This window comes from Atta colombica, unplaced genomic scaffold (assembly GCF_001594045.1).
Source record: "Atta colombica isolate Treedump-2 unplaced genomic scaffold, Acol1.0 scaffold205, whole genome shotgun sequence".
Classification (NCBI taxonomy): domain Eukaryota; kingdom Metazoa; phylum Arthropoda; class Insecta; order Hymenoptera; family Formicidae; genus Atta; species Atta colombica.
In genome coordinates this window covers 1,369,275-1,394,008 of record NW_017259300.1, presented here as the reverse complement: position 1 = coordinate 1,394,008, position 24,734 = coordinate 1,369,275, and the positions used below count along the sequence as shown (strand labels likewise).

At 33.4% G+C, this 24,734-nt stretch overlaps 1 protein-coding gene across 1 annotated transcript in view; it reads right to left on the bottom strand.

Annotated features, from left to right (window-relative positions):
• Nucleotides 1–23,379, bottom strand: part of LOC108687353 (motor neuron and pancreas homeobox protein 1-like) — a 46,113-nt gene extending 22,734 nt beyond the window's left edge. Inside the window, exons 1-5 of the mRNA XM_018193063.1 lie at nt 23,288–23,379; nt 22,924–23,202; nt 21,189–22,231; nt 14,389–14,535; nt 959–1,131 (exon numbers count right to left, since the gene is read on the bottom strand). Coding sequence (XP_018048552.1) covers nt 959–1,131; nt 14,389–14,535; nt 21,189–22,231; nt 22,924–23,202; nt 23,288–23,379 — 1,734 coding nt within the window. The remainder of the gene's footprint in view (nt 1–958; nt 1,132–14,388; nt 14,536–21,188; nt 22,232–22,923; nt 23,203–23,287) is intronic.
• Between the last annotated feature and the right edge of the window lie 1,355 nt (nt 23,380–24,734).

The window sequence follows — 24,734 nt, the reverse complement described above, 5'->3', positions numbered from 1 at the left end:
TTTAAGCGTTATAACAATTGTTACGAGACACTCTGTATATGTATATAATTAATCTTATTTATGTCCGTTTCTATCAATGTAGATAAACTTTAATCTCGGTTCAATTTATTTTTTTATTTTTTTCTAATTGTTAGAAAAGAAAAAGATGAAGAATAAGTTGAATCGAGATTAAAATTAAATTACATAATATATCTTTTTATACATAATAGAAAATTAATTAATATACATATATTTACATTAATATGTAATATGTATTAATTATATGTAAATATATATTCATATAAAATTAATATATATGATAAAAAATAAATACATTTTTTGTCTTGCGTGTCTATAAAGTGTCAGGAGTATTACATTACAATGGTAATATCTTTTTTATAAATCAAGACTATATCACGCTCGAGCAAAGTGCAAATGAAACAATTATTACTGACTACGAAACAAGCAGAGAAAACAATGAGGATCGCGTCACGCGAATACATCTTTGAGCGAGACCGTGATTCTTCTCACGCCGCGATTCTTGTAAGAAATATCAATCTTGCTTAACGCGTCACGAGAATGCTAATGTCAAGTCGTCATTACTTTATTAATTCTGTATATCATTTGCATCGCGTACTCGGAACCTAGAAAACGTTCATGTATCAGATAATCTTAATGTAATTATCAATCTCAATCAAACGGTTGATTTTATTAATCACAATTCTAAATCTTATTAAATATTTAATGATGTTAACAAGATATTCGATATTACTTGGGATATCATATACTTTCTACATCACGCAAATGGCAAATAATAATAGTAATTATCATTATAATTAGCTCGTTAGAGACACGAATACGACATGATAGAAACAACTCCGATTGAAAAATTTCTAAGTTTGATTGAAAAAAATCATTTGATTCGATATTTGTGTAATGCGATTAATATAAGATACTCATTGAGCTTTTCTAAGCTTACCTGAGTTTCGGTCAATGATAAAGCTTGCGCCAACTGTTTTCTCTCCGCACCGACGACGTAATGATTTTTCTCGAAGGCATGTTCCAGCTTAAGCAGTTGGCTTGGACTGAAGGCTGTCCTTATTCTCTTCGGCTTCCTGAAGGGTTGAAGTAAGAAGCCGGGTATGTCGGGACCTGAGACGAACAATTTTAACAAAATTTAAAATTTCAAAAAATTTTAGGAAATTTTAAACTTTGTTTCGAGTCATTTAGATCTAATCTGGGATTATTTTAACAAGACTCGGTTATAATAGTAATATCATTTTCGCTGAAAATTAAAAGAAAAAAAATAAAGAAAATAAAGAAAAAAAAGAAAAAAGATTATCACGAAGTTGATGAGATATCATTAAGAAGGAAGGTAAATGTTGAATCTAAATAATGAATCAGCGATATGAATCGCGCGATGTTGGTAAGAACGCGTAATTCACCGTCGACAAATTAAAATGGTAATTTAATTACTCGAGGAGCTGCTGGTATAAAGTTTCAGGCGGTTCAGACGGTTAGCATGAGTGAATGGGGGAACGGAGGTCGCGATTTATTAATGATTAATTAATTGTTAAACGCCAGAACGTCATCCGGCTAGTGTCCGTATATGCCTCATAGAGGCCTCGCCTTGAAAATAAATAATCGGCACGCAAGCCATGAATTCGTTCACGAACTGTATAGGGTCGTGTGCGCCAAATGGGAGAAAGAGAAACACCTACTTGTGGAGGCAGAGAGAAGGTATACAAAGTCAGGAACTCTGGGCCAGGTAATTGAGTATTCTACCACGAAAGAGTCATGTCGATCAGCCGATAGCCACGTATACCGGAAGTCACTCGAGATGCTTTAGCGGAAAGCTCGAGACGATAAATCTCGATGTCGCCCGCACAGTTTTCCTACGGCGCGTGACTATACTTCAGAACTGTTATATAGAGTGTTAATCTGATTCTCAGCAATCGTTTTTAAAATAGTTAAAATAGTTAAAGCGATAGAAATAATTAAAGAGGTTTTTAAAATAGTTAAAGAGATATCGCAGGGATACTGAATCGAAATCGAATTGCTAAAAATCAAAAGTTCGACGAGGTGCACTCAGCTTATGCACTCAGAGAAAAAAGTCATGGTGAACTATATGGGTGACAACTACAAGTTTTATAAGTAGAATTAATGTATACAGTTAAATAGATTATTTTATACTTGCAATAATTATAAAATAATTGTTAATATAAGAATTAGTCGTTAATGTACATAGTTGAATAAACTATTTTATAATCATTGCAACCATGCAGTATTTTATAGTTTATTGAAGTATATGGTTTTTTCTTGTACATAAAACTTTTCTATCAATGCACGGATACCTGGGTACGTCAAATTTTAAAGTGAAAATTTTTATATTTTTGTATGAATTTCGTTGTGAATATTATAACATCTCAAAAACCTGATTCTTCGATCCAAGAACAATTTTGTATAGACTTTATCATTTTCACATTTACATTTTTTGCGAAAATCTTGTGAAACACGATAATGATACGGTGAAAAATTATGCACTGACGCTGTAATTCTACGTAATATAAAACTTGTATAGTTATCCTATATAAGTTACTAGCATTATGTTTTTTCCTGAATATAGATTGAAAAAGAATTTGATATGCATATGATTACGCGATAATAATTTTATGTTACACGACGTACGGAAATTTAATGCGAGACTAAGAATCTGGAAAAGATTCTTGTATAATTCGAAATAAACGTAACAAATTTCTTTCTATCCTTCTCCCTGACGATCTCCGACATCAATTAACATTTGCATGCACCTTCCGTGTTATTATTCATTGCGGTTTCTAAATTACAGCGTCAGCGAGCAAAGTGATCTAAATAAGTCACGCGCAGTAGGTTATGTAGCTAGTAACCGGTACAACATACACGCGACCAGCCGCAACGGTGAATCGTATCATTTGCATTGCGAAAAATTTATCCGTTAGGATCTTCGCGGCTGAAACTGACAAGTTAATAGCTGGATAGAGCGGCGACTGCTATATCCCCTAGCCATCTGTACATTTCCCATATTTTTTGCTGGCCAGCGGATTCTCAATTGCGGCATTAGAGCTGACAAAGTGATTGAAAAGTAGGTTAAATGCATCGACCGATAGTATTGCAATCGACCGAATAAATCGCTACATTTAATGCTGTCGATACGTGAGTACCTGCGATTTTGGGTAATCAGTAGCTATCTTGATATCCTGATAGAAATTTATATCTAATAGTTAATCCCATTTGCATCAGGAGAGAATTCGTCATACTTATATATCTTTGTAGATGATTTTATAGGCCTGTCATTCCAAATAGCCTCTCATCACGATAACGAAATAAAAATCGCGTTTTTCTCATTTTGAGAAATAAAAGATTCGCATGAAAAAGGATGGTTAAACTCCAATTGAATATCTGTTATCTATCATGTTTTTTCTTGGATTGGTTGAAGGGAAAGGGATATAAAATTTTTAAATAAAATTAAATTACCTCTTCGAAAGTGAACTTTAAGTATATCATTGTTTTGCTCCATTTCTTGTTGTCACTCCTCAAAATCGCGTTCTAAATTACAGCGTCAGCGCGTTCAGCAGAAGAATCACGAAACAAATGCTTTAATAAACACATCGCACACATGTACTGCTTAAATAGAACGCATTTCTACATGCGAATGCATTCTTGCGAATCGCGCAACGAAGGTTAATCCTTGATGGGATCAAAGCGCCTCGCGTGAGAATAGACGCGTTAATCAACGTTTTTCCGAGGTGGCGATAACGTAGTAGCGTCGTTTCCACCTAATCCGGCATAATTTGCGTTATCCATGTAAATCCTAGCAAACGAATTTGAAGAAATGCTATATTGCAAATGCTTTATCTTGTTTTTTATTTACAGAGTAATGTTAATCTACAATATTTCTACAATATTTCTATAATGATTGTATTTAAAAATAAATTCATTCAAGTAACTGTTATTATGCATTATTGTATATTAATAGACATTATAATAGCAGCTTTGTTGATGCCTCATGCATGTGCAATTAATTCTAAATTCTTTTTCTCATTTTTTTTATGTCTTATAGTTATGAAACTTTATTATTACTAATTATTAGTATACTAATTATTAGTATAATGATTTTATATAAATTACAGACATTATAGATTTTAAATAAAATAATAACAGTTAAAAGATGTTGAGAGCCAGAGCAGTAACAATCCACAATTCTTATAATAAAAAATAATTGGAAGACATGTATATAAAATTGTCGCAGATGCTAATTAGACGTTTCGATTCAATTTGAGTTATCTTCAACAAACAAAATTGATTAATTATTATTTACTATAAATTAAGATTGCCATATCCATTCTCTTTTCTTTCCAACGTTCAAAAAGATTTTCCAGAATCCCAAATAATTACTGCTCATAATTATTCTGGATATCTTTGGAAAATCCTCATCGTAAAAAAAGAGGACGTGAAAAAGAGAGCGTCTGGGGAAAAGAGGGCAGATGACAACCATATCTATAATATAGATTTTATAGATTAAAAATATAATATATATAATATAATAAAGATAATTTTTTTTAATACATTCTAATTGCAATTTATTAATTTGTCTCATTAAATCTAACACTTGCAATATAATGCAATATAATGTATTTTTTTCTGTTATTTTACACAACAGAGGGCGAGTTTAGATAAATGTAAATTATGTCAGGTTACACGAGCGGGCGATTCTCTGCAGGTATACGGTGCTAATTACAGCTACGGAATAAAGGATCATTAGCGGCGCACCCGTGCGTGAAGCGATCACTATTTATGTGGGTAATGAATAGTAATGCGATGACTCTTACTGCGACTGTACTTGGTTGCGATTTTGAATGCATGACATATGTTGCATACCGCGACTATGGTCCGCAACTATGAGGTAACAATCGTGTTTTGCTAATAATTAATCAGCCAGCAGGACGGCTAAAATTACGCTTAACGACGCGAGAAAACTTTGCAAACAGCGCACAAACGTGATAAATAATTACACGCGCTTTTGTAACTCTTGATCAATGGGTAAACGAGAATTACTGAAAATTTATCGTCCAAGGAATTATTGTACCTATCTATACAGGAAACAACCGCCATATTTTAATGTAATTTAATTATACACATATTATGTATGCAATTCAATTTCTACTATTATTTTCGACTCTTAAGATCCCTAAACGAGCTAAAGTAGAAGATTGCGATCGTTGGAAGGATCTTATAATATAATCCGAAATGCGATCTTCATGAAGGTGGGCGATGCGCGATCGATTCGCGATCCCTATCGATCCCATGGCGGGATCGCGAACGGAACGCTTCATCATTAGCGATTCCCTAGGAACTTCCTAGACATCGCTTGGAGCGACGCGCTTAACTCGTCCATTGCCGTGCAGTGAAGAAGCGAAGAAGAAAGAAGGAGAAGAAGAAAAAGAAGAAGAAGAAGAAGAGAAGAAGAAGAAGAAGAAGAAGAAGAAGAAGAAGAAACCACGACAACAACGAGGACGACACAGCGCAGCGCAGAGAAACGAAGAGTCGAGTCGGACGGCCTGTAATTACGGGAAGCTTGTGCTGCGGCTTTCGCAGCTGAGACGCCCAGAGCGACTCGAAATTACTCAAAAATAAGACCAAATGGTAAACGTATCAAATTATATCCCCTCCTCCCTCTATGCAGCCTGCCAAGCTTCCCTCGGGTTCTCTCTCTTTCTCTCCTCTCTTCTCTTTGCCTTTCCTTCATTTCTCTCTGTCTTTCTTTCTCTATCTGTAGTATCGCATTTCGCCGGTAAAAATCGCTCCCGCACGCTCTCCACATCGCACTAATGCGTTTTTAATTGTCGCTAAGCGTGCGACGAGACGCACGAAAGCAACGATGGACGGCATATTGCGAAACAGGTGAAAATGTAAATAAGGGAAGGTGGATGCGCCGACGTTTGGTGAACTGGAGTTAATATATCCGGTGAGAAAACGAGCCACGATTTCCGAAGGAGGCAAAACTCTTTCTTGGTTATTAAAAACGATATAAAAGCTGCGATATTAAATATTTGAAAAATGTACAGATACAAATTAAAAGAGCGTCAAGGACTGCCAAATATCATCCTCATTGCGAAACCCTAAATCTCTCTTCCTTATCAGAAGTCAAAGGTCTATAAATCGCAGCGGAATTACGGCGTGATAGCACGACATTTTACTGATTGCCCGACTTTATTATTTCTCGCGGCTACCGTAATTTCAGTGGCGACCATCGAACTCTTTTTCACGAGGTAATTTCATCACGTATCTGAAATAATTAACCGTGACGCTATTAATTATTCGAAACTGATCTATTTAATTCCATTTGCCTTCGGATAATTTCAAACTGGCAACCGGCCATAAATATAGCGAGTCGAGGATTGAGCGGGATGAAGAGTTAATCTCATAACAGGAGGTTAATTGAAAGTTGGGCCAATAGTGTTAGTTCAAAGTGCAGATAACCTTGAATCCTAGAGCCGTGATAAAATTCTTCTTCACTTAATAAATTCCCACGAAAAGATTTCCAAGCGAGCTTATATAAATATGATAAAAACTTATATAAATAACATTGCACAACTATACATATACATAATTTCAATGACATATGTGAAACATTTCTCACATTTAATATCCTTATATACATAAGTGATTAATCATTAATATAGCAACATGATAAAAGTACGCCTCTGTCACGTCTACTTCCGTCCGTTAGGTAATATCCATTATATGCTTTATATAATAATTATGATAACGTGTACTTTAAATATTCTCTTTATAATATTCCATGAGGTCACAACATGTCAAAGAATTCACGCGCGCAAGTTAATAAAACATTCGATTCGCGTGGCAATTACAAAACGACACCTTCCGGTTGCTGAGGCGAAGCCGTTTAACGATTTTTAACAGGCCGCGATCGAACGAGCGGCGACGCGGGCCTTTGATTTCGCTACCGGCAATTTGCGAGCGGAATAGAAATGACGCGAGGAAATTCCATTTCCCCCGCGACAAAAGGGGTGATTGGCACGTCGTAGCCGTAAAGTCCACCTCGATGCAAGCACCCGCGACAGGTTTTACGAGAGCGACTATTTAAAGCATAATCGAATTCACTAATGGCGATTATTAGCGCCAACTCTTGCACGTGTGGAGTTTCGCGACGAGTCGACACTCCCGAAATTTAGCGTCACGCGATTGAAAAATTGAAAATCCTTCATTTGGAATCGATACTGAGAAAAAACATGTGTGTCTAACATTTGTAATTAAAATTGCATGTGAAAATAATTATGATTAAGAACATTTTTATAATTATTATTATTATAATGTAAGTAATAATAACTTTATATTTATAATTCTATCGATTATGAAAAAAAAATTATACTATAACTCGTAATAACTTCTAGTCATACAGCAAAACATCAAAATGGATGATAAATAAAACATATTATGTATGTAATAAATGCAATTACTACATAATATATATTATAAATTATACAATAAATTACATTATTAATACGTATTTATAGTCTATTTATAGATAATAGAACTATTTTTGTTTTAACATTCGCTTATTCTTTACGTGATAATAAAAAATATGTAAAAAGAATAACGAAGCAATTACTTTTACGATATAGTTGCATGAATATTTGTGAATGAATAACTATGATTGTAATATAATATTGAAATAGAAATCACTTTTTTCTCAATACAAGAGATAATTTGAAATTCCACATCATAAAATATATAGAAAAAAAAATTTATAAAATTTATTTGTTTAACATGGTATCATTTGCAGATTTATGTAATAGTATACGAGAACAAGTTTATTCTTATGCATGTTGTTATTTTACACAACGGTAAAAATATTTGATGGACCATTTACATGGTTACCTTCGATAAAAGCATAACTATTACACGCTGACAACGTAAATAACCTCCGACCGTTTTGCATCTTCGCACACTATTTCACAATTTCGTCATAGCAAAGAACGATAATCACCGAAATATTTACATACGCGCTGTATCGTAATGTGTCATGCAGCTCTATATTCACATGACAGTTCACGAAGGTTTTTCGTATTTCATGTATTTGCATAAAATGCCTCGGTTTAGCACGATATATTATGGACCGCGCGATTACGCAGATATCGGCGCGATAATATAAATAGCAACCTGCTCTCTAACCTGCCGTAAAGCGCGTAGGCGCTACCATTTGAAATGTAAATAACGTCCATAACTTCCTGGATATCGACGCAGCAATAAGTGTAAATGATAATGTATGTATAAATAATGTTATAATTTAAACACATTATCTTCTATCGCAAGTCAACTAAGTTGAACTTAATGATTAATTATGCAATTACCAATTAAATTGGTTGACTTTTCTCTTTTGTTATATTTGCTTTATATATAATTCAACTCAATATCACGACGATCTAAACAAAAATAAACTGTTTTTCAAAATTAGACGATATTATTGATCATACATATACAATTACGCAAGTGTTATTACATTAATAAAATTGTATTTCACGATAATTTTGAATACGTCTGAAAAGTAAAAAAGTAATCTTACGTAGTGATAAATTATAAATAGCTGTTACTTTTTATAGCTGTTATTTTGTAATAAATGGATTATAGTGAATTTATAAAAATAAATGTAAAAAAGAGGACTAATAGCTAATTCATTTTTTTTTTAATGCGTGTGTAAAAACTATATCTGAATTTATATGATAATCGAAAGATACTTTTAAAAACTATTAAATATATTGTCTAATTAATAATTATAACTGTGCCTCAGAAAAATTTCAGCTATAAATTTCTTTCATAAAAATGACTATTCAGATATTTTGAACATATATCACTGTATACACAGATTACTATGCGTAATTCAACATTTCCATTTTTGTATTTTTATAAGTCCTTAACTATTATTAACTACATTCTTTTCGCAATGTGTTAATAAAAATAATAGTCTTTTCTGCAAAGTCATGAGACAGCAGTCATCATTCTTATTGATGCAAAAATAATGTACAGCATTTATTTCATTTAATCCGTTTACATTACAAAATAATAACTATTTAATTTTGACAATTTTCCGCGCATTTGGTATTCTGTACATTAACAGAAAAAAAGAAAATAAAAAATGTAATAAAAATCTCAAAAAAATTTGGGATTTCTACTTTTTTTTAATTTTACACGCTTTGTTTGCAAAATTGGCTGAAATGAGTGAAAACATTTAATCTTTAGATTTTTAGAATTCGTCAATATATTTTCCTCTTTTTTTTTGTTTATAACATATAAATGTAAGGAAAGATTTTATCAAGTGCGCATTTAAATATTTTCCATATTTTTCATTTAATATTAATTTGAATACAAATAAACATTAGGAATTATAGTTTGATGTTTCAGATATGCATCTTACATGTTTAACTTTTTAACAAATTAAGTTATTAGAAGTCTTTTTCATAGCATGCTTATAAGAGAGTGATGGTGTGGTTTAGACAACTGGTCGTGTAAAATCATATCTATGGATCCTCAAAATCGTACCTTCTTTGAAAGTACCGAATTTACGAATAAAAATAATTAGAAGAATAAGTTAATTAAGAAAAATAATTCTATTCTTGATCAAAGCAAATCTTAGTGCACAAATATTTTAGTGTAAATTTATATACATATCCAATTTTGCAAATCGCATGTCGAAACTCTTTTTTATTCTTAAAATGCAATCATAAATAGAACCCGAGTCGTAATATCACATATTAAATTGATAAGCAATTTAATAATACTAATGCTAATAAACATTTTAGAGGGATATTAATAATTTTATGTTAATATAAACATTAAATTATTAAAAACTATAAATGATTTATTACAAGAAATTGGAAAAATTATCTTAAGCGGGATTCGAACCCGGATCTCCCAGATGTCGTGAGGATATATATTCTTCCAATTCGACCACTGAGACTTTGATAATATTTATAACAATAACTAATAAAAAAAGATTTTTCAAGAAAACGTGTTTCAAGGAAATGTGTTACAAACAATTAAATTATAAATAATTCAAATTTTTACCGACGAAAATAAATCAATTAAAAAATATAATTCTATTTTTAATTAAAGCTAATCTTAATGCTTAAATACTTCTGGGTTGAATTTATATCCAATTCTGTAAACCAAATGCCAGTTTGATAAATCGATTTAATAAAAATATAAAATTAATAAAAATGATGATTAACTAAATAATATCTATTTTTCATAATTTATCGAAAAATTCTTATAATTTATCAAATTTGACAATTAATAAATACTAATAGTGAAAAGATAAAGACGTTGATATTATACTAGCTTGAATTTATTTTTGTAATCGACATTTACAATCATATCAATTATTATTGTTAATAATTCAGTCTTGTAATGGCACGATTTACGAAACTTGATAGATTTTATATAAAAATTTTTATATGAAAATTCAAAATAAAATTGTATGATTACGCTATTATCAGATATACAAATTAATAAAACATTAATATCAATTATATCTAATTTTTGAAAATATTATTAGTACGCACAAAATGCAACTTATTAAATTTTTTTTCTTATTACTCATTATTCATTTATTTCATATTTTCATCATAAATTTTACTTATATTAAATAATATAAAATTAATAAGATATGATCTAATCTGTAATACTCATTCAGCAATTCTCCCTTATATATTAAAAAAAAGTAAATCAATATCATTTATCTATGTTAATTATCTATATTAATTATCCATATTAATTACTCTAAGCTGTAATTTAAATAATTTAACATCACTAATATAATTCTGCTTATATAATCAGCGATAATCCAAGGTTAAAAACAGTCCGCGCTGGAAAATATTTCAAAAAAAAGTTATTGGCAATTAGCGTAAAACAAGATTTAGATATCTCTGAAATAAATATTCGAATCTGAAAAGATTAAAGCGGTTAGCGGGGATTAGAGAATTCCGCTTGGCCGGCCAACCGGCCAAAAAGTCAGTCGACCCTAACATTTCGGACGTACGCACAATAACAATAAACAACATAGGTAAGTGAATGATTACGCTTTAATTACACGGCAACAGAATAAATGTACGGGCGTTCGCCCCAAGCTCGTCTGATACCGGATATCAGCAATTTCTTGCGCGATCGACTGACGCGGAAAATCGCGAGGCGCGCACGATTAACGACGTGGTGCATGGCCGCCGAGCTGATTGTTGACAATAGTATTACATTTCCGCAAAGAGATCTAACCGTTGGTTAAGAATCGTTAGCAGAAATGGCATTTACGTCCGCGAGAAATTGCAGGATCGAGAGAGTCGCAGAAATCTGTTATTATTTAACGCTCAGACATACTCGGGCTATCTTGTCGTTTACATTAGTCCACGTTCGTGATAACGTTCAATTAAGCCCGCGGTGTTGCAAATGAAAATGATCCATCGTTTCACAAACGAGTTAGAGATTTACTTCTTTGCGCTACGGAATATCGTTACCTCCACATCGCGCAACTCTACCTACTTTCTACAATAAAAATGCGCGACGTATATGTCATCATACCATAACTGTAAACATTTTTTATTTATTAAACCTTCATCGACAATGTTTAAAAGTACAATCAATTTTTTATTGTGAATTCTAGTAGATAAATTTAAGTCTGTAAAAAATAAGTAAAATCTAACTTCTATGATAATAAAAACTTATTAAAACAGAAATGTGTAAGAATTTTTTCAAATTTTTACAGTCCGAAACAATATAAACAACTGCATTAAAATTCGAAGATTCAAGTTACAGTCTGATCACAAACAATTATGTATGTCAATTATGTATGTCAAAACAAGAGCGAGAAGTATATTATCTCTTTTTATTTATATTTTTTCATTTTAATTTATATTCTTACTCATTCTGACTTATTAAAATTGACAAAAATAACGGACCAATCAAAAGTCATCTCTGATGAGATTCTATTATACAGCTCTCTATTGCAGACGAAGAATGAAAATTTCACATTGCCGACGGAAGATTAATCATAAAAGAAAAAGAATTATATTAATAATAATTTATCGGATTTTAAAAATATTGTATTAATGTACCAAACGAAATTTCCACGCAGATACACATATCATAAAAGTTCTCTAGGTAATTTTAACTGCACAAAAAATTCATTAAACAAGATTTAACAAGATTTATTCTTTCGTGCTGAAATAATTCGCATTATACCGATACTACGAGGCCATGAATACTGATAGCCGCGGGGAATATGCAATCACCGTCGTCGACCTCCGCCAATATATTTGCGTATACACTCTCATTAAAAGATATGCAATTGGTAGCTCGATCACCTGCGCATTCATAATCGCATTCCCGCATGAAAAATCGACGACGAAGCGTTGGTGTATACATTATCATTGCGAGAATATTCAAATGCGCAGCGTGTCCGGCTATAGTTAACTAAAAATAACGCCGTTTAAAATACTCTCGTTCCAAATAACTAAAAATTGATTACAGTAATACGATTGATCGACCAGACGTTGTTCCGATTGACAAAATAATCGAACGACAAGTTATACAGTTCCATACAGTTTCTCGATAATCGAATAATAGTATCCTTTTCTAAGAAGAAGTCAAACCTTAACGAATTCTTCACACAAAGAGAAATGTGAAAGGAAAACGTAGGAAAAAGGAACGAAGGTATGCCATTATAGTCGATCTACAATTTTCCGTAACGATCCACAAGAATAACTGGCGTTTGTAATACTGATTAAGTTGTTATTGCCTTGTCAATAGCTTTTCGGCAACGAGGCGGATGCTTTGTATATTATGTGCTTGATGGATACGAAAAGTCATTTGTGTCAAAGTTTATTTATTTTTTTCTGACGAAAAATGAGCATTTTAGAACCAAACATCAATCGAGGTTAATAGATTCGAATGATTCCGGTCAATAAACTTAAAAAGAATTTGCATTTCAAAATAATTTTACAATGTAAAATTATCGCATAACGTAACAAAAAAGATTCATTATCAATTTCAAAGATAATTATGCGTAATACTTTATAAACATGTTACCTATTATATGCAGAAAATAAATCTTATATAATTTTACGATATAAATGGTATATAGTGTTTTTCTGTGTATTGAGAACATGATAATCAATTCATTTCTCAAGATAATATCTAAATGTCATAATCTCAATTTATTTGCTTTTCAAGATATAAAGAAAAAGATCATATATATCAAAGTCGAGAACGATTTCATTTTTGTCAAATGTCGAATACTTATGGGATATAGTAATACTTTCTGAGATATTTTATATACACTTTATCCTTATTATCTTTTTATATCTTTTTCAATATAGAATATGAAACGTTAATTTTCATATTTATCGATGTTATGAGTGCAATCTCGCATTTTAGTATTTATATAAAATATATATTATTCGCGCGAATTGGATGAGACGTTCAACTGAAATTTTTCATCATAATTTCTCATTCAATTACTGTTTCTCAGTGTATTAATGCCATATATATATCATTTCAATTATCCGCATTTGCATGGAAGCTAAATTGCACAACACTGTTAGCCATAATGACAGATCCAGATACACACGCATCGATCCTTTCCGCGAATGTTTCGCTACCACAGGAGCAACTTTTTTCTCTTGTAGCATATTATAAGCATAACCATAGTCCCGTCTTTCGTGTCTCTCGTAGAAAAAAAAAAACAAACAAAAAAAAGAACGCAAGCTACTTAATAAGCCTCGGAGATCAATCTCGGGAATAGCTGCATCGGGAATGGTTTCTTTCCTGCTAATATGAACTTTCTGCAAGCGTTACATCGGCGCGAGTGTGGCAACCAGCGCGAGATGTTACACGCAAATCCGTATTCACAATCGCATCTTTCCAGAGCCTATGGATCTTCATTACAGGCAATTAGAGCCGCGGTGATCAGCTGTGTTCATTCAAGCGGGATAGTCATTAAGACGTCCCGCAAGTCGAATTTTCAAAAACGAGCACGAGAAAACACGTCGAACGTAATTTGCCGTCAGTGATGATTAGTATCGGCGAAAGGATGGAAATGCCATCAAAATAATGCGAAAAAGTAAACAGTAACGTGAAGGAAACAAATTGAAAGAGACTGATAGACTTTTCTCATACGAAGAACGAGGACGCTTCTTTTGACTGCCATTAGGATACGACATGCGCAAATGCCACTTGCAAAATTTTTTCCTAACCAATGTTTAGCGCTAAACACTATCAAATGGGATTTGCAATCGCGTTACCGACTCTAAACGCGCCGTTAAATATAGTATTGTTTTCGCATCGCTGGCGATTAGATACTTTTCAAGGATGAGAAGTTGCCTGTTATCTGGAAAATCTCAGATGTAATTGCAACGGTAATACCTGTCGGCATCAATAGCGGAATGTTCTCTACCGTATTTAGCGATTGATTGGGTAAACGGAGATTGAAAATGAACTGCAAATTAACTAAGATTACATGTTACATCAGATAAAAAAATTGTTACTCTTTGAGCGATTATGAGAAACATTGTTTTTCTCGATATAAAAGACTTCGGTCATTCATTGATTACAGATTTAAAATAAAGTTAATTTCGATTTGTCACTGTTTTTCATTGTTATCGTGTCCGAATCACAATTTTATTCCTCAATGCAAAAAAGTCCAATATCGCTTGTGATATAAATGCGATAGATTATAAAATACTTTATTTTTAAAATTATAAAACATATTCAACCGATCGGTCACCGAAATGTAGCAATATTCAAATATCATATATCATATGCAGTTCACTAAGATAAGTCCGAATTTCACAAATCAAAAATGTTTTAAAAAACAAAATTTAAAAGTCTTCGTTGCTTACAAAAGTTTTTCTGCGTTTTCTCAAACACTCGTCTCAAACATTATATATCTACTATTCGACATCGGCACATTCCTTCGCCACACTTTTTCATATCGTAACTCATGGTTCAGACTTCCTAACAATGACTGATCCGAGGTCTTTACAACCGCTCTATTTTTGACCGCATTTTAAGCCTGTGCTCCGAAATCACAGTCTTGTATGTCATTACAAGGGTCTAAGGGGATCCATACTATTGACCTGTCGTGAATTAATTCCTATGCTAATGTCTAAGTTACAATATTATAAATTCAATGTTATAAATATTTTATTGTTCTTTTTAATATAAAATTATATTTATTCGGCGTGAACGGAAAATTAAACTTTGATTAATTATATGTCTATGTCGATGGACAGAAAATCTCTTAAGTCACGAGTCATGATTTTGTTTCCATATTCAATGCGTAAAATAAAAGTTACTTTCTAACAGCCAAGATTTTAATTCGCGATATCGATTTTAAAAATCAGTATAGAAGCGAGTGATGAAAAAACGCTGAGGAGCAATTAATCGTTGCGGTAATGTCCGTCAACGTAGAGTAGCTGGGCAGGAGATTCAGCGAGGAGGAAGTTCTCTTTGCACCATTAAAAGCCTTTAAAGATGTTGGCAGGCAGGGTTGAGGCGAAATAGACTAGAGAAAATAATGAAAGATTCGCTTATATCGAGACGGTTGCGCGCTCGAGATCGTATATTCGTACACGAGCATCCGTGTATTCGGACGTACGAGTGTGCTATAAAATAGCGGGGAGAGGGAAGATCTTTCGCTCTTCTCAACGGTAATTACCGATACCGACTAATTGCTAGATAAGCGGCTGCCCCTTCTACGTGACTGGATCTCCGATCAGCTACATCGCGATGCGTTCCGGTATTCTTGTTGTATCGAAACCCGATCGCCGCGCGAGACACAATTTCTAATATATAGAAGATATATTTATTACGGCAATATCGTACGTAATACTGCCTTGAGTTATCGGGTCAATGCTTCAGCATGAATAATCGCTACAAACAGAAAAAGCCGATCGGAAAATATCTTAATTGATATCTGAAAGAACATCGCTTAGAGTTTCCAAAAGCGTCAATTTTATATAACAGAATTTCTCGATGAGAATTTTGAAAAAAAAAAGTAAAACTAATTTACTGCTGCGTTTATTCGGTTAATTTGATTTAAAAATAGACAAAATTATTATATTGGTTATATTAAACCAAAATAATTATAGTCATCATTATTCATAAAATGTATAATATTATCTCTCTCTTCCTCTTTCTTCTCTTTATTTATACATATTCAACCGCATATATATTATATATAATTTTTGTTACTTTATAATTTTTACTTTATAATTTTTGTTACTTTATAATTTTCATTATCCTGAATTTAACATTTATCTTATTTTCAAAAAATATGTTCTAGAGCGCTCAATAAATGCAAGATACATTCTCTTTTTCTCTTTTCTTCACGTTTTTAATTCTATTCTACGCTCTTGTGATAATCGACTCTTTATAATTATTTAGTACTCAATTTTTTTTAACTCATCCAGCGCTGCTAACTGAGAGTTACTTTTAGAGTTGCCATATCCCGAGTTATCTGATTTGGCTTTTACCATTTTATGTTTCTTTCTGCTGAATCACTCTCAACAAGTTCACAATCCTTTCGCTGTCCTTTCTTCTTGTAATACTATCCCATCTAGTAATCTAAGGATCAATTTCTTGTCGTTACTTTCTAATTTTATTGTTGACCTATTATTATTGCCATTTAATTTTGCCTCTCTATTATTATGTGACAATAGAAATAGTTATTAAATAGTTTTTTATTCCTAAGTTCTTTACGATTTCTAATTCAAGCCTTTGACACCATTTAACTGCAAGTTTTTAGATGCATTTTTTTATTCTTCTAAATTCTTCTCGCTGTTTGACAATATTGATTTTTTTCCCCTTCATTTTTTCAACATGTCTCTTTAAGTATCCAAATATAATTTGTAAGTGAAGAAAAAATTAATGGATTTGACTAGAATAAATCAATTCTTTCATTCATTCTATAGTATTTCTTAGTACTCAGAATGCTCGCCCACGTCTGATAAACGCTCATATATTTCTGTTTCGCTATATATTTCACAATATCATGTATTCGAATATATACGTAAACAAAAGGAAAAATCTATTGTTTTTATTTTTTGTTTGTATTTTTCAATAAAACAATGATTCTTTGTATGTCCATTTCTTATGATCATTTTCGAATTATATTCCAATTTCACTTAATCGAATTTCACTTAAAAAATATAAAATTATTTTTATCATTTTCGCTTTTACATCTACTTACTATTATCACTTAAGAAAAAAAGAGAAATTTAAAAAAGAAATGTGCGAGAGTTAATATGGCATTGATTGGGAGCTTTTCTTCGAAGAAACTAGTCTTTCCTTTCCGCGGATATATTTCTTAACCGACTGGCACGCCCCATATACGTGCCGATTGCGGTAAATTTATGATAATCGTCTTCTCTATTTGCCGGGAACGCTCCGTCTTCTTTGAACTTGCCTGCCTCTTGTGGCGAATCACATAAGTAACACTAAACGAGACCTGTGTTGTCTGATTGCCGGCCGGTGTATCTTAAGTAGATTATAAGAAGTTTGCAAAATAGATATTGTTTCACTGTTTGATCTTCGAAAAAAATTCGACAAAAACTGCCTCGGAGCAAATAGTATTGGTAAATAAATTCCTTTCCAGAGCAAGAGAGAGAGAATGAAACAAATTCATAATTTGCAAATGACATTAAAATACTTCCTTTAAAATACTTCAGAATTAATAACTCATAAATAAAATTGATTGATGGAAAAAATCGATTTTGTTGAAAAAAATTTTATAATTTAACTAAATAAATAACAATACTAAACACAATATATCTTTTTTAAGGCCATAAAATGTGAATATATAACAAATCGGAAAAAAAGTTCCTAAACAATCAAGCTAGATTTTTAGTGCTTAAATAATTCAATGTGAATTTATGTACTACACATCTAATCCAAAAATATAATAAATCTGAAAATAATTTTGTTATACAATCAAAATAATTATGTAGAAAACTCAAGTATGATGAGCAATACTGCAAAAAATTTAGATATTCTAACTAAAAATTTAGATTTCTAATCAGCTTGAATGTGCTACAAATTTTTTTAATAGTTTAACAAATTTATTTTCAAATCTATAATTAGCTAAAATTTTATACTTCAGCAAAACTGTTCTTATATGTACTTTAAAATAAGAATTCAGTAATTAATCAATTCTTAAATATTTGTATCGAAAATAGTTGCCTAATTTATTATCTGCCGGCAATAGATGTTGTTTAATTGATAATTGAATATTTATCAAGTAGCCGAAGATGTGATGCTGATTACTATTATTCTTCTAGAGAACCTTTGAGATTCAAATTGATAGTATCGCTTCCCTTCGCGTCATGAACATTAAATGTCTCTTCGTAATACCTCAGATTGTTCAATAATACATATTAGACGACAATCGTTATCTCGGCGTAACCGATAAGCGACGTCATCTAGTTGTGTATGCGTGCTTCAGCATCACGCAAACGAGACAGTCGAGCCGCGGGGAGTCGAACGGGAGAGGAAGAATTCTCGGATGCGACGATATTTCTTCTATGTTTCCCATTAATAGTAGAACGGTGATAGGCACGTAATTGGATTGGTGCTTATATCAACTTGAGGAAATAAATTAATTAGGACGCAGAGAAAACTATGACACTTGTTTTGCCTGACGTGGCGTGGTGCGTGATAAGGAACGCCATACCGGGAACAACAACGTTACAAAATCTTAATTACGAAATACTTGCGTAACGCAGCGATGCGCGAACGGTGTAATTAACTGAATTATATGTACAGGGATAATTATCAATATTGCAAATGGAATGCACAACCGCAATCTCTCGATTACAATCTCTTAATTGAGTTTCATTTGGTTTTGTTAGTTGAATGGTATATTTACATATTCTCATTTGCTGCTACATAATAATGATATGACTAAAAAATTTTTCATTTTTTTAATTATTTGCAAAAAAAAACAGGAAAAAGAAACTTTAAAAAAAAACTCTTTTATTCCTCTGCAAACAGTTGTTATATCAAAATTGCATTTCATAATCAATATTACAAAATGTTAATGATTCAAAATATTAAAATTTATTTTCTGACAAACTTTGTTTTCTGAAACTGAGTTGTGCCGCTATTTTTATAACAAAGAAGCGATATGAAAATATTGAATAGACAACAATACTAGAAAAGTCACCTATCAAACAAAAGATTAGGATTCAATTCCCAAACTTACCATCCCGCACAAATAATTTTAATGGGCTTTCTATAATAAGCTGTTACCTAAGCTTAAATTAAGAGCCGTAAGAAATTGACCAATTAGAGTCGATTATTTTTCTCATATTTAATTGTGACTAATCAAATTCTTACAACTTAACTGTAAAACTTAAAACTTAAATAACAATTTAATGTAGAATACGTATAAGAATATTAAATATAGAATATCATAAAAGTGCGAAACTACTCCACTGAGAAAAACAAAGTCTACAAAATATGAACTTAACCTTAAAATAATTAATTAGAGATATACAAATACTGTATTTCTGTGTTTGGAGTACAGAAACTTCCAAACAACAGCAATAAATAGTTTTAAAAACGAGCTCAGATTTCTAAAATAGGAGAAAAGCTTACAATTCTTTCCCATAAAAATTGTGATAAAACCAATTTGAAAGTTTCGATTTGTGTCAAAGCATTGTTGATGATATAATTGTTGATTGAAATTGATGACTTTTAAACTAATTATAGCGCATAATCCGATAACATTCGAAAAAAATATGTGTTTTACTATCCTTTGACATTGTTGAATTGACATGAAGTTTGTTTCTATTCTAGAATGCACTAGAACTTCGCTTTTGCAAAAAATACCAAACATATATCTATTCCACTTTAAGTTCCAAAAGTATGTACTAGTTCAACTACAGAAAACAAATCTAACATGAAACTTTCAGAATGATTTCCGAGACAAATAATCTTTTCTTATAAATATTATTATACGTATTCTATGTTTATGCGTCGATCTCGCATGATTTGTGTGATAAGTAATGTGAATAATAGTTTCTCAATCTTGAATGGATTTCACGTAGATAAATTATTATACTATAAACTTGATGTGAATATAATTATGTCCATAGAGTCCCTCTCATTGCTAAAACCTTTAAATACAAATTTAAAATGTATGTTAAACATGATAAAACATAATCGGTAAACTATAACCAAGGTCAAGTGAATTTTCTAAATCATTTGGCTTTTGAATGATCTTATCTTCCAAATATAAACATTTATCGGCAAACAGCATTCCTTTTTATATTAAACATAATAAATATTTTCATTTGAATAACATTTGACCTCCGCTAACATCGACGCATATAAATTCCAATTTATATGTGAATCATTCGTAGAATAAATTTAATTAAACATACCGCTTCCTTAAAAAATGACACAACTCAAAAACATAAATTTCTTAGAAAAAGGGAAAAATTATTTTTCAACTTTAGATAAAAAATTATTGGCGAATCATATAATATCGATGAAAAGAATATATTCTTAACATGTCACTTTTATAATTTTCATCTCACAATCCTTAAAAAACCATTCTTTTAAGTTGCGAAATTTTTAATGTTTTTTTACAAAGTTAAATTAAATTCACTTTCGATGAATATTTACGTGACTCATTCATGTGTATAATGTGAATAATGTAATATAATTTAAATATCACATGTTTTTTGTATTACTGAAGTAAGTAGAATAAGTCACATCTTTCCGCAGTATTTTCAGATATGCATAAATTTATCGTATAATACCCGTTAAATTTCATATATTAAAGGTTGTTAAAGGCCATTGTAGAAAAAAAAACAAATTGCTGAATTATTTCCTGACTACACATATACAACCTTGGTCAAAAGTATTAAGCACTTATAGGTTTTTGTTCACATGGAATTTTTTTATTAGCATTATTATCTACTGATCATTGACATTACACATAAGTTTAAAGAATCCTTGAAACAAAAGATAATTTATAGTCAATGTCATAAATTAATTTTTGCCCTGAAACTTAAATGATTAATAAAGTGCCTAATATTTTTGATCAAGGCTTTATAATAACAATTTTTGTATTAAAAAGAAAGTATAAAGCATACCTCCAGGAAATCTGTGTGGAAAAATTCTACCGTGCCTTGAGAGTAACCAAGGATATAAGGGATAGCTGTCTCTAGGCGGTTGATGAGGATGAGGGGGCGGATGTGGTCCGCCGGGGGTCCCACCATGCGGATAAGGCCCATGTGGCGGTCCATGGGGTGTCGCGCCGTGATGCGCTTGAAGCGCCACCGCGATATTCGCCGCCTGGAAGTGCTGGGCCGCAGCCAAATTGGCAGCTAAAGCCAATTGCTGCGTGTGGTATTCATTTTGACCAGTCTGCGGTCCCGCGGGACTGTGGCTGGCGGGTAGTCCATATAAAGACTTGAGCTGTTCCGCGGCCATGACCGCGGCCGTCGCGGCGCTAGGTGGTGGCGCGAGGTAGTTCGGGCTGGGCCTGACCACCCCTGGAGGCGGTTGGGGATGCGACCCGACCGGTGAATCCCCGTGTGGTATCCTGTGCGGCGGGCTAGGGCTGTTGTTGGGCGTGGAGCCGCCACTGTGGCTGTGAACAGTTGTTCGACCAAAGTCTAGATGTGTCGCTGACAGATTGTGATGATGCGGAATACCGTGATGATTGGTACCATGAAGATGAAGATGACCCCCGCCGCCGCCACTACCAACGCCGGTGGCGTGTGACGGTGTCCGTCGTGAGTTCGGGTATGATTCTACAGAGGAACTTCTAGAAACGGGTCGATCGGAGCCTTCGGAATGAGCGCCGGGTGATCTCGTGGCGACCCGGCGCGATCGCGGCGAGGACGAGCCCTCGACTATCTCCATTGGACTGCCATCGATTTCGACTCGCTCCAGGCGATCCAGACGATCTGCTTCACGGCCTCCTTGCCCGCCGCCGACGATCGAGTCGATGCTAAAGCCGATTTTCGGCTTCGATGGCACCGGGACGATTGGCGTCGGCGCGAGCGGCATCATCGTACGATTATCGTACGCTTCCCAGGTGGACAACCCACTTTGACAGGACCAACGGATCTGTGAATGCTGAATCGTCGAAATTAAGTTCGCCGCAGCATCGCGGCTGCCTCCAAGCCGCCTTCCTTGAATCAATTGAACGATCTATAATAACGAAGAACTTCTGGACTTTTAATAAACACTGTTAAATTATCACTGGAACACTCCTCACCAAAAGATTCACTTCTTCAAGTCTATATCTCTCTTCACAGTTCCTAAAGTATCTTCGATCTCTCAAGTGTTTCTTTCTTAGAATTAAGTTTTTTATTATTTATATTAATTGTTTTTTCTCAATCTGCAAATAATCATCGATGATGTCCGTTATTCCGTTAAATCGACACCAGTTGTCTCGGCAATCACTCGGCGACGGACAATCAAGTCCGTCAAATCCCAGCCTCTTGTTCACGCATCACTAACATACGACAGATACATACTCGTCGTCTCGCCGGTGTCGCCAAATATCGACACGAATCCACCAACGTAACTCAACTGACGTAATCCCGTCGTAATCACGAACGTCGTCGCACTGGCTGGAGCCTCACGACACTCACTCGTATGTCACGTTCGACACTCTCCATCGACCTGCTCGCGACACGGACTGGAATCTCGACGAGAAACGGGGAGAGGAAAGACGCCTTGAATACAACGTCAAAAGCGGGCACACGTCGCGCTGCGTCCTGTGAAATTCAGCTCTCGGTTACGAGAACTAACACCGAGCGCCAGCTCTGACGGATGTTCCTGGCACGAGCGCTTGCTAGTGTTTGAGCAAATTACAGGCTAAACGAGGCGCTTGCCCCACCGTAGTGGGGGACCACGGTCCGGTAGAGCAACCCAACCAGTCGACACCCCACTAGCACTTCCACCGCCAGAGCGGTTCCACCGTCTACGGCGTCAACATCAAGTGGAGCTCCAAGAGGGGGTTCAAAAAGGGCGTTGCTCGATATTACGAAGGCGTATACTCGCGTCCCATTGGCGAATTTGCCGCGACACGGAGAACAGAGTTGGATGTGAACACGACCGTGGCTACCAGAGTTCCAGCAAGGCACGTAGAAGCTGCAGTGGGGCGACGCATTAGTCCGCGATGGGCGTTAAACCAACGTTTTTGTCGTGCGATGAAAATGAGTCGTTTAATTAATACGTCTGGCTCTCGCTCTCGCTTCCACCCACGTTTCCCCGTTTCTCTCCTACCGCCCCCGTCCCGCCCCCTTCCCCATTCTCCATCTCGTCCATTCCGCCCCACAAGAGAAACGAGGAGAGGAACTATCCGTTCGTTTGTGGATTGTATGGCTTCGTTTACTTCTTCGGCTTTCCTCTCTAGTCTATACTAGAGAGTAATAAAATCCCGCCGGAGACACGGGTTTCGAATAAAAAGGTGTGAAAAGGTCAAAACAGTTCGTAACAATGCTCAGAAAATCACGTTGAAACAGAGTATCTTTTTCTTTATATAATTACTGTCTTTATATTCTTTGTACGATGCAATCTTTTCAATGAAAGATATTTTATGTGAAAATATATAAGTAAAGATTTAAACCGAGAAATAATTTTATACTATTATGATACAGCCATTGTAATAATTGTACTGTATACAAAGTGATCTTAAATAAAAAATAATGGGAAGATAGAGAGTAAAGATACAATCAATTACAAATTTAATGATGGATTCTAATATTATGGTAGATTATGGTCATTTCTATTATAGGACAAGATGAATTTAACTATAAAACTATGATTTTCTCTTTTCGTTGTCGACACGAAAGGATTGTAGAAAAAGAATTAATAATAAAAGGTATAAATAGAGAATGAAGATAGAAAAAATATCAGAAAAAGATAAAGGTGTTAACACATCATTTTTACATTGATAAATGCATATATTTAACAATATAATTTTCGTTATTATATAATTTATATACTGTAGAATCTCATAAATAAATGCGCACATTTATCAATAAAAGAGAGATGTAAATATACCAAAAACTGAAACGTACTCAACATAAGTCTAAGCTCAGATATTTATACATAAAGTATTTTCGTATTTTCTGCATATTTTTCACGATTAAAAAAACGGAAAAGATAGGTACGTTTTAAAGCAATGGAAAAATCAGAATGATCTCAAAGGACATTAAGAAAAAAAAAAGAATAATAAAAAGAGAAAATCAATTTAAAATCATATAGAAAACGTGTTTTTTTTCTAATTCAATGATAAATGTTATTTGTTACAGCTGATTTAGAACTATTGATCGACTATCTATACAATAATACCTAACACATAAGTCTTTTAAAACATTTCACTACAATGCCAGACGCCAACGACCATCAAGGCACTATTAACTTTTCACGCTTTATTAAGAAATACAGTATAGAGAATATATAGGAACGTTCTCTATCGACTTTCAAAAGTCTGTATTAAATCTAGAGACCTTGGGTGCGTCATTTCTCGTATGATGCACCATTTATCTTATCGTTCACCAAATGTTAAACAAGGACAAATAATTATGCACATCATGCATCCGTGAAACGGAATGCACCCTCTGACGGAAAGTTTGTGAAAGTTATCTTGGCTGACTTATCCAAGTTGACTTGGAAAT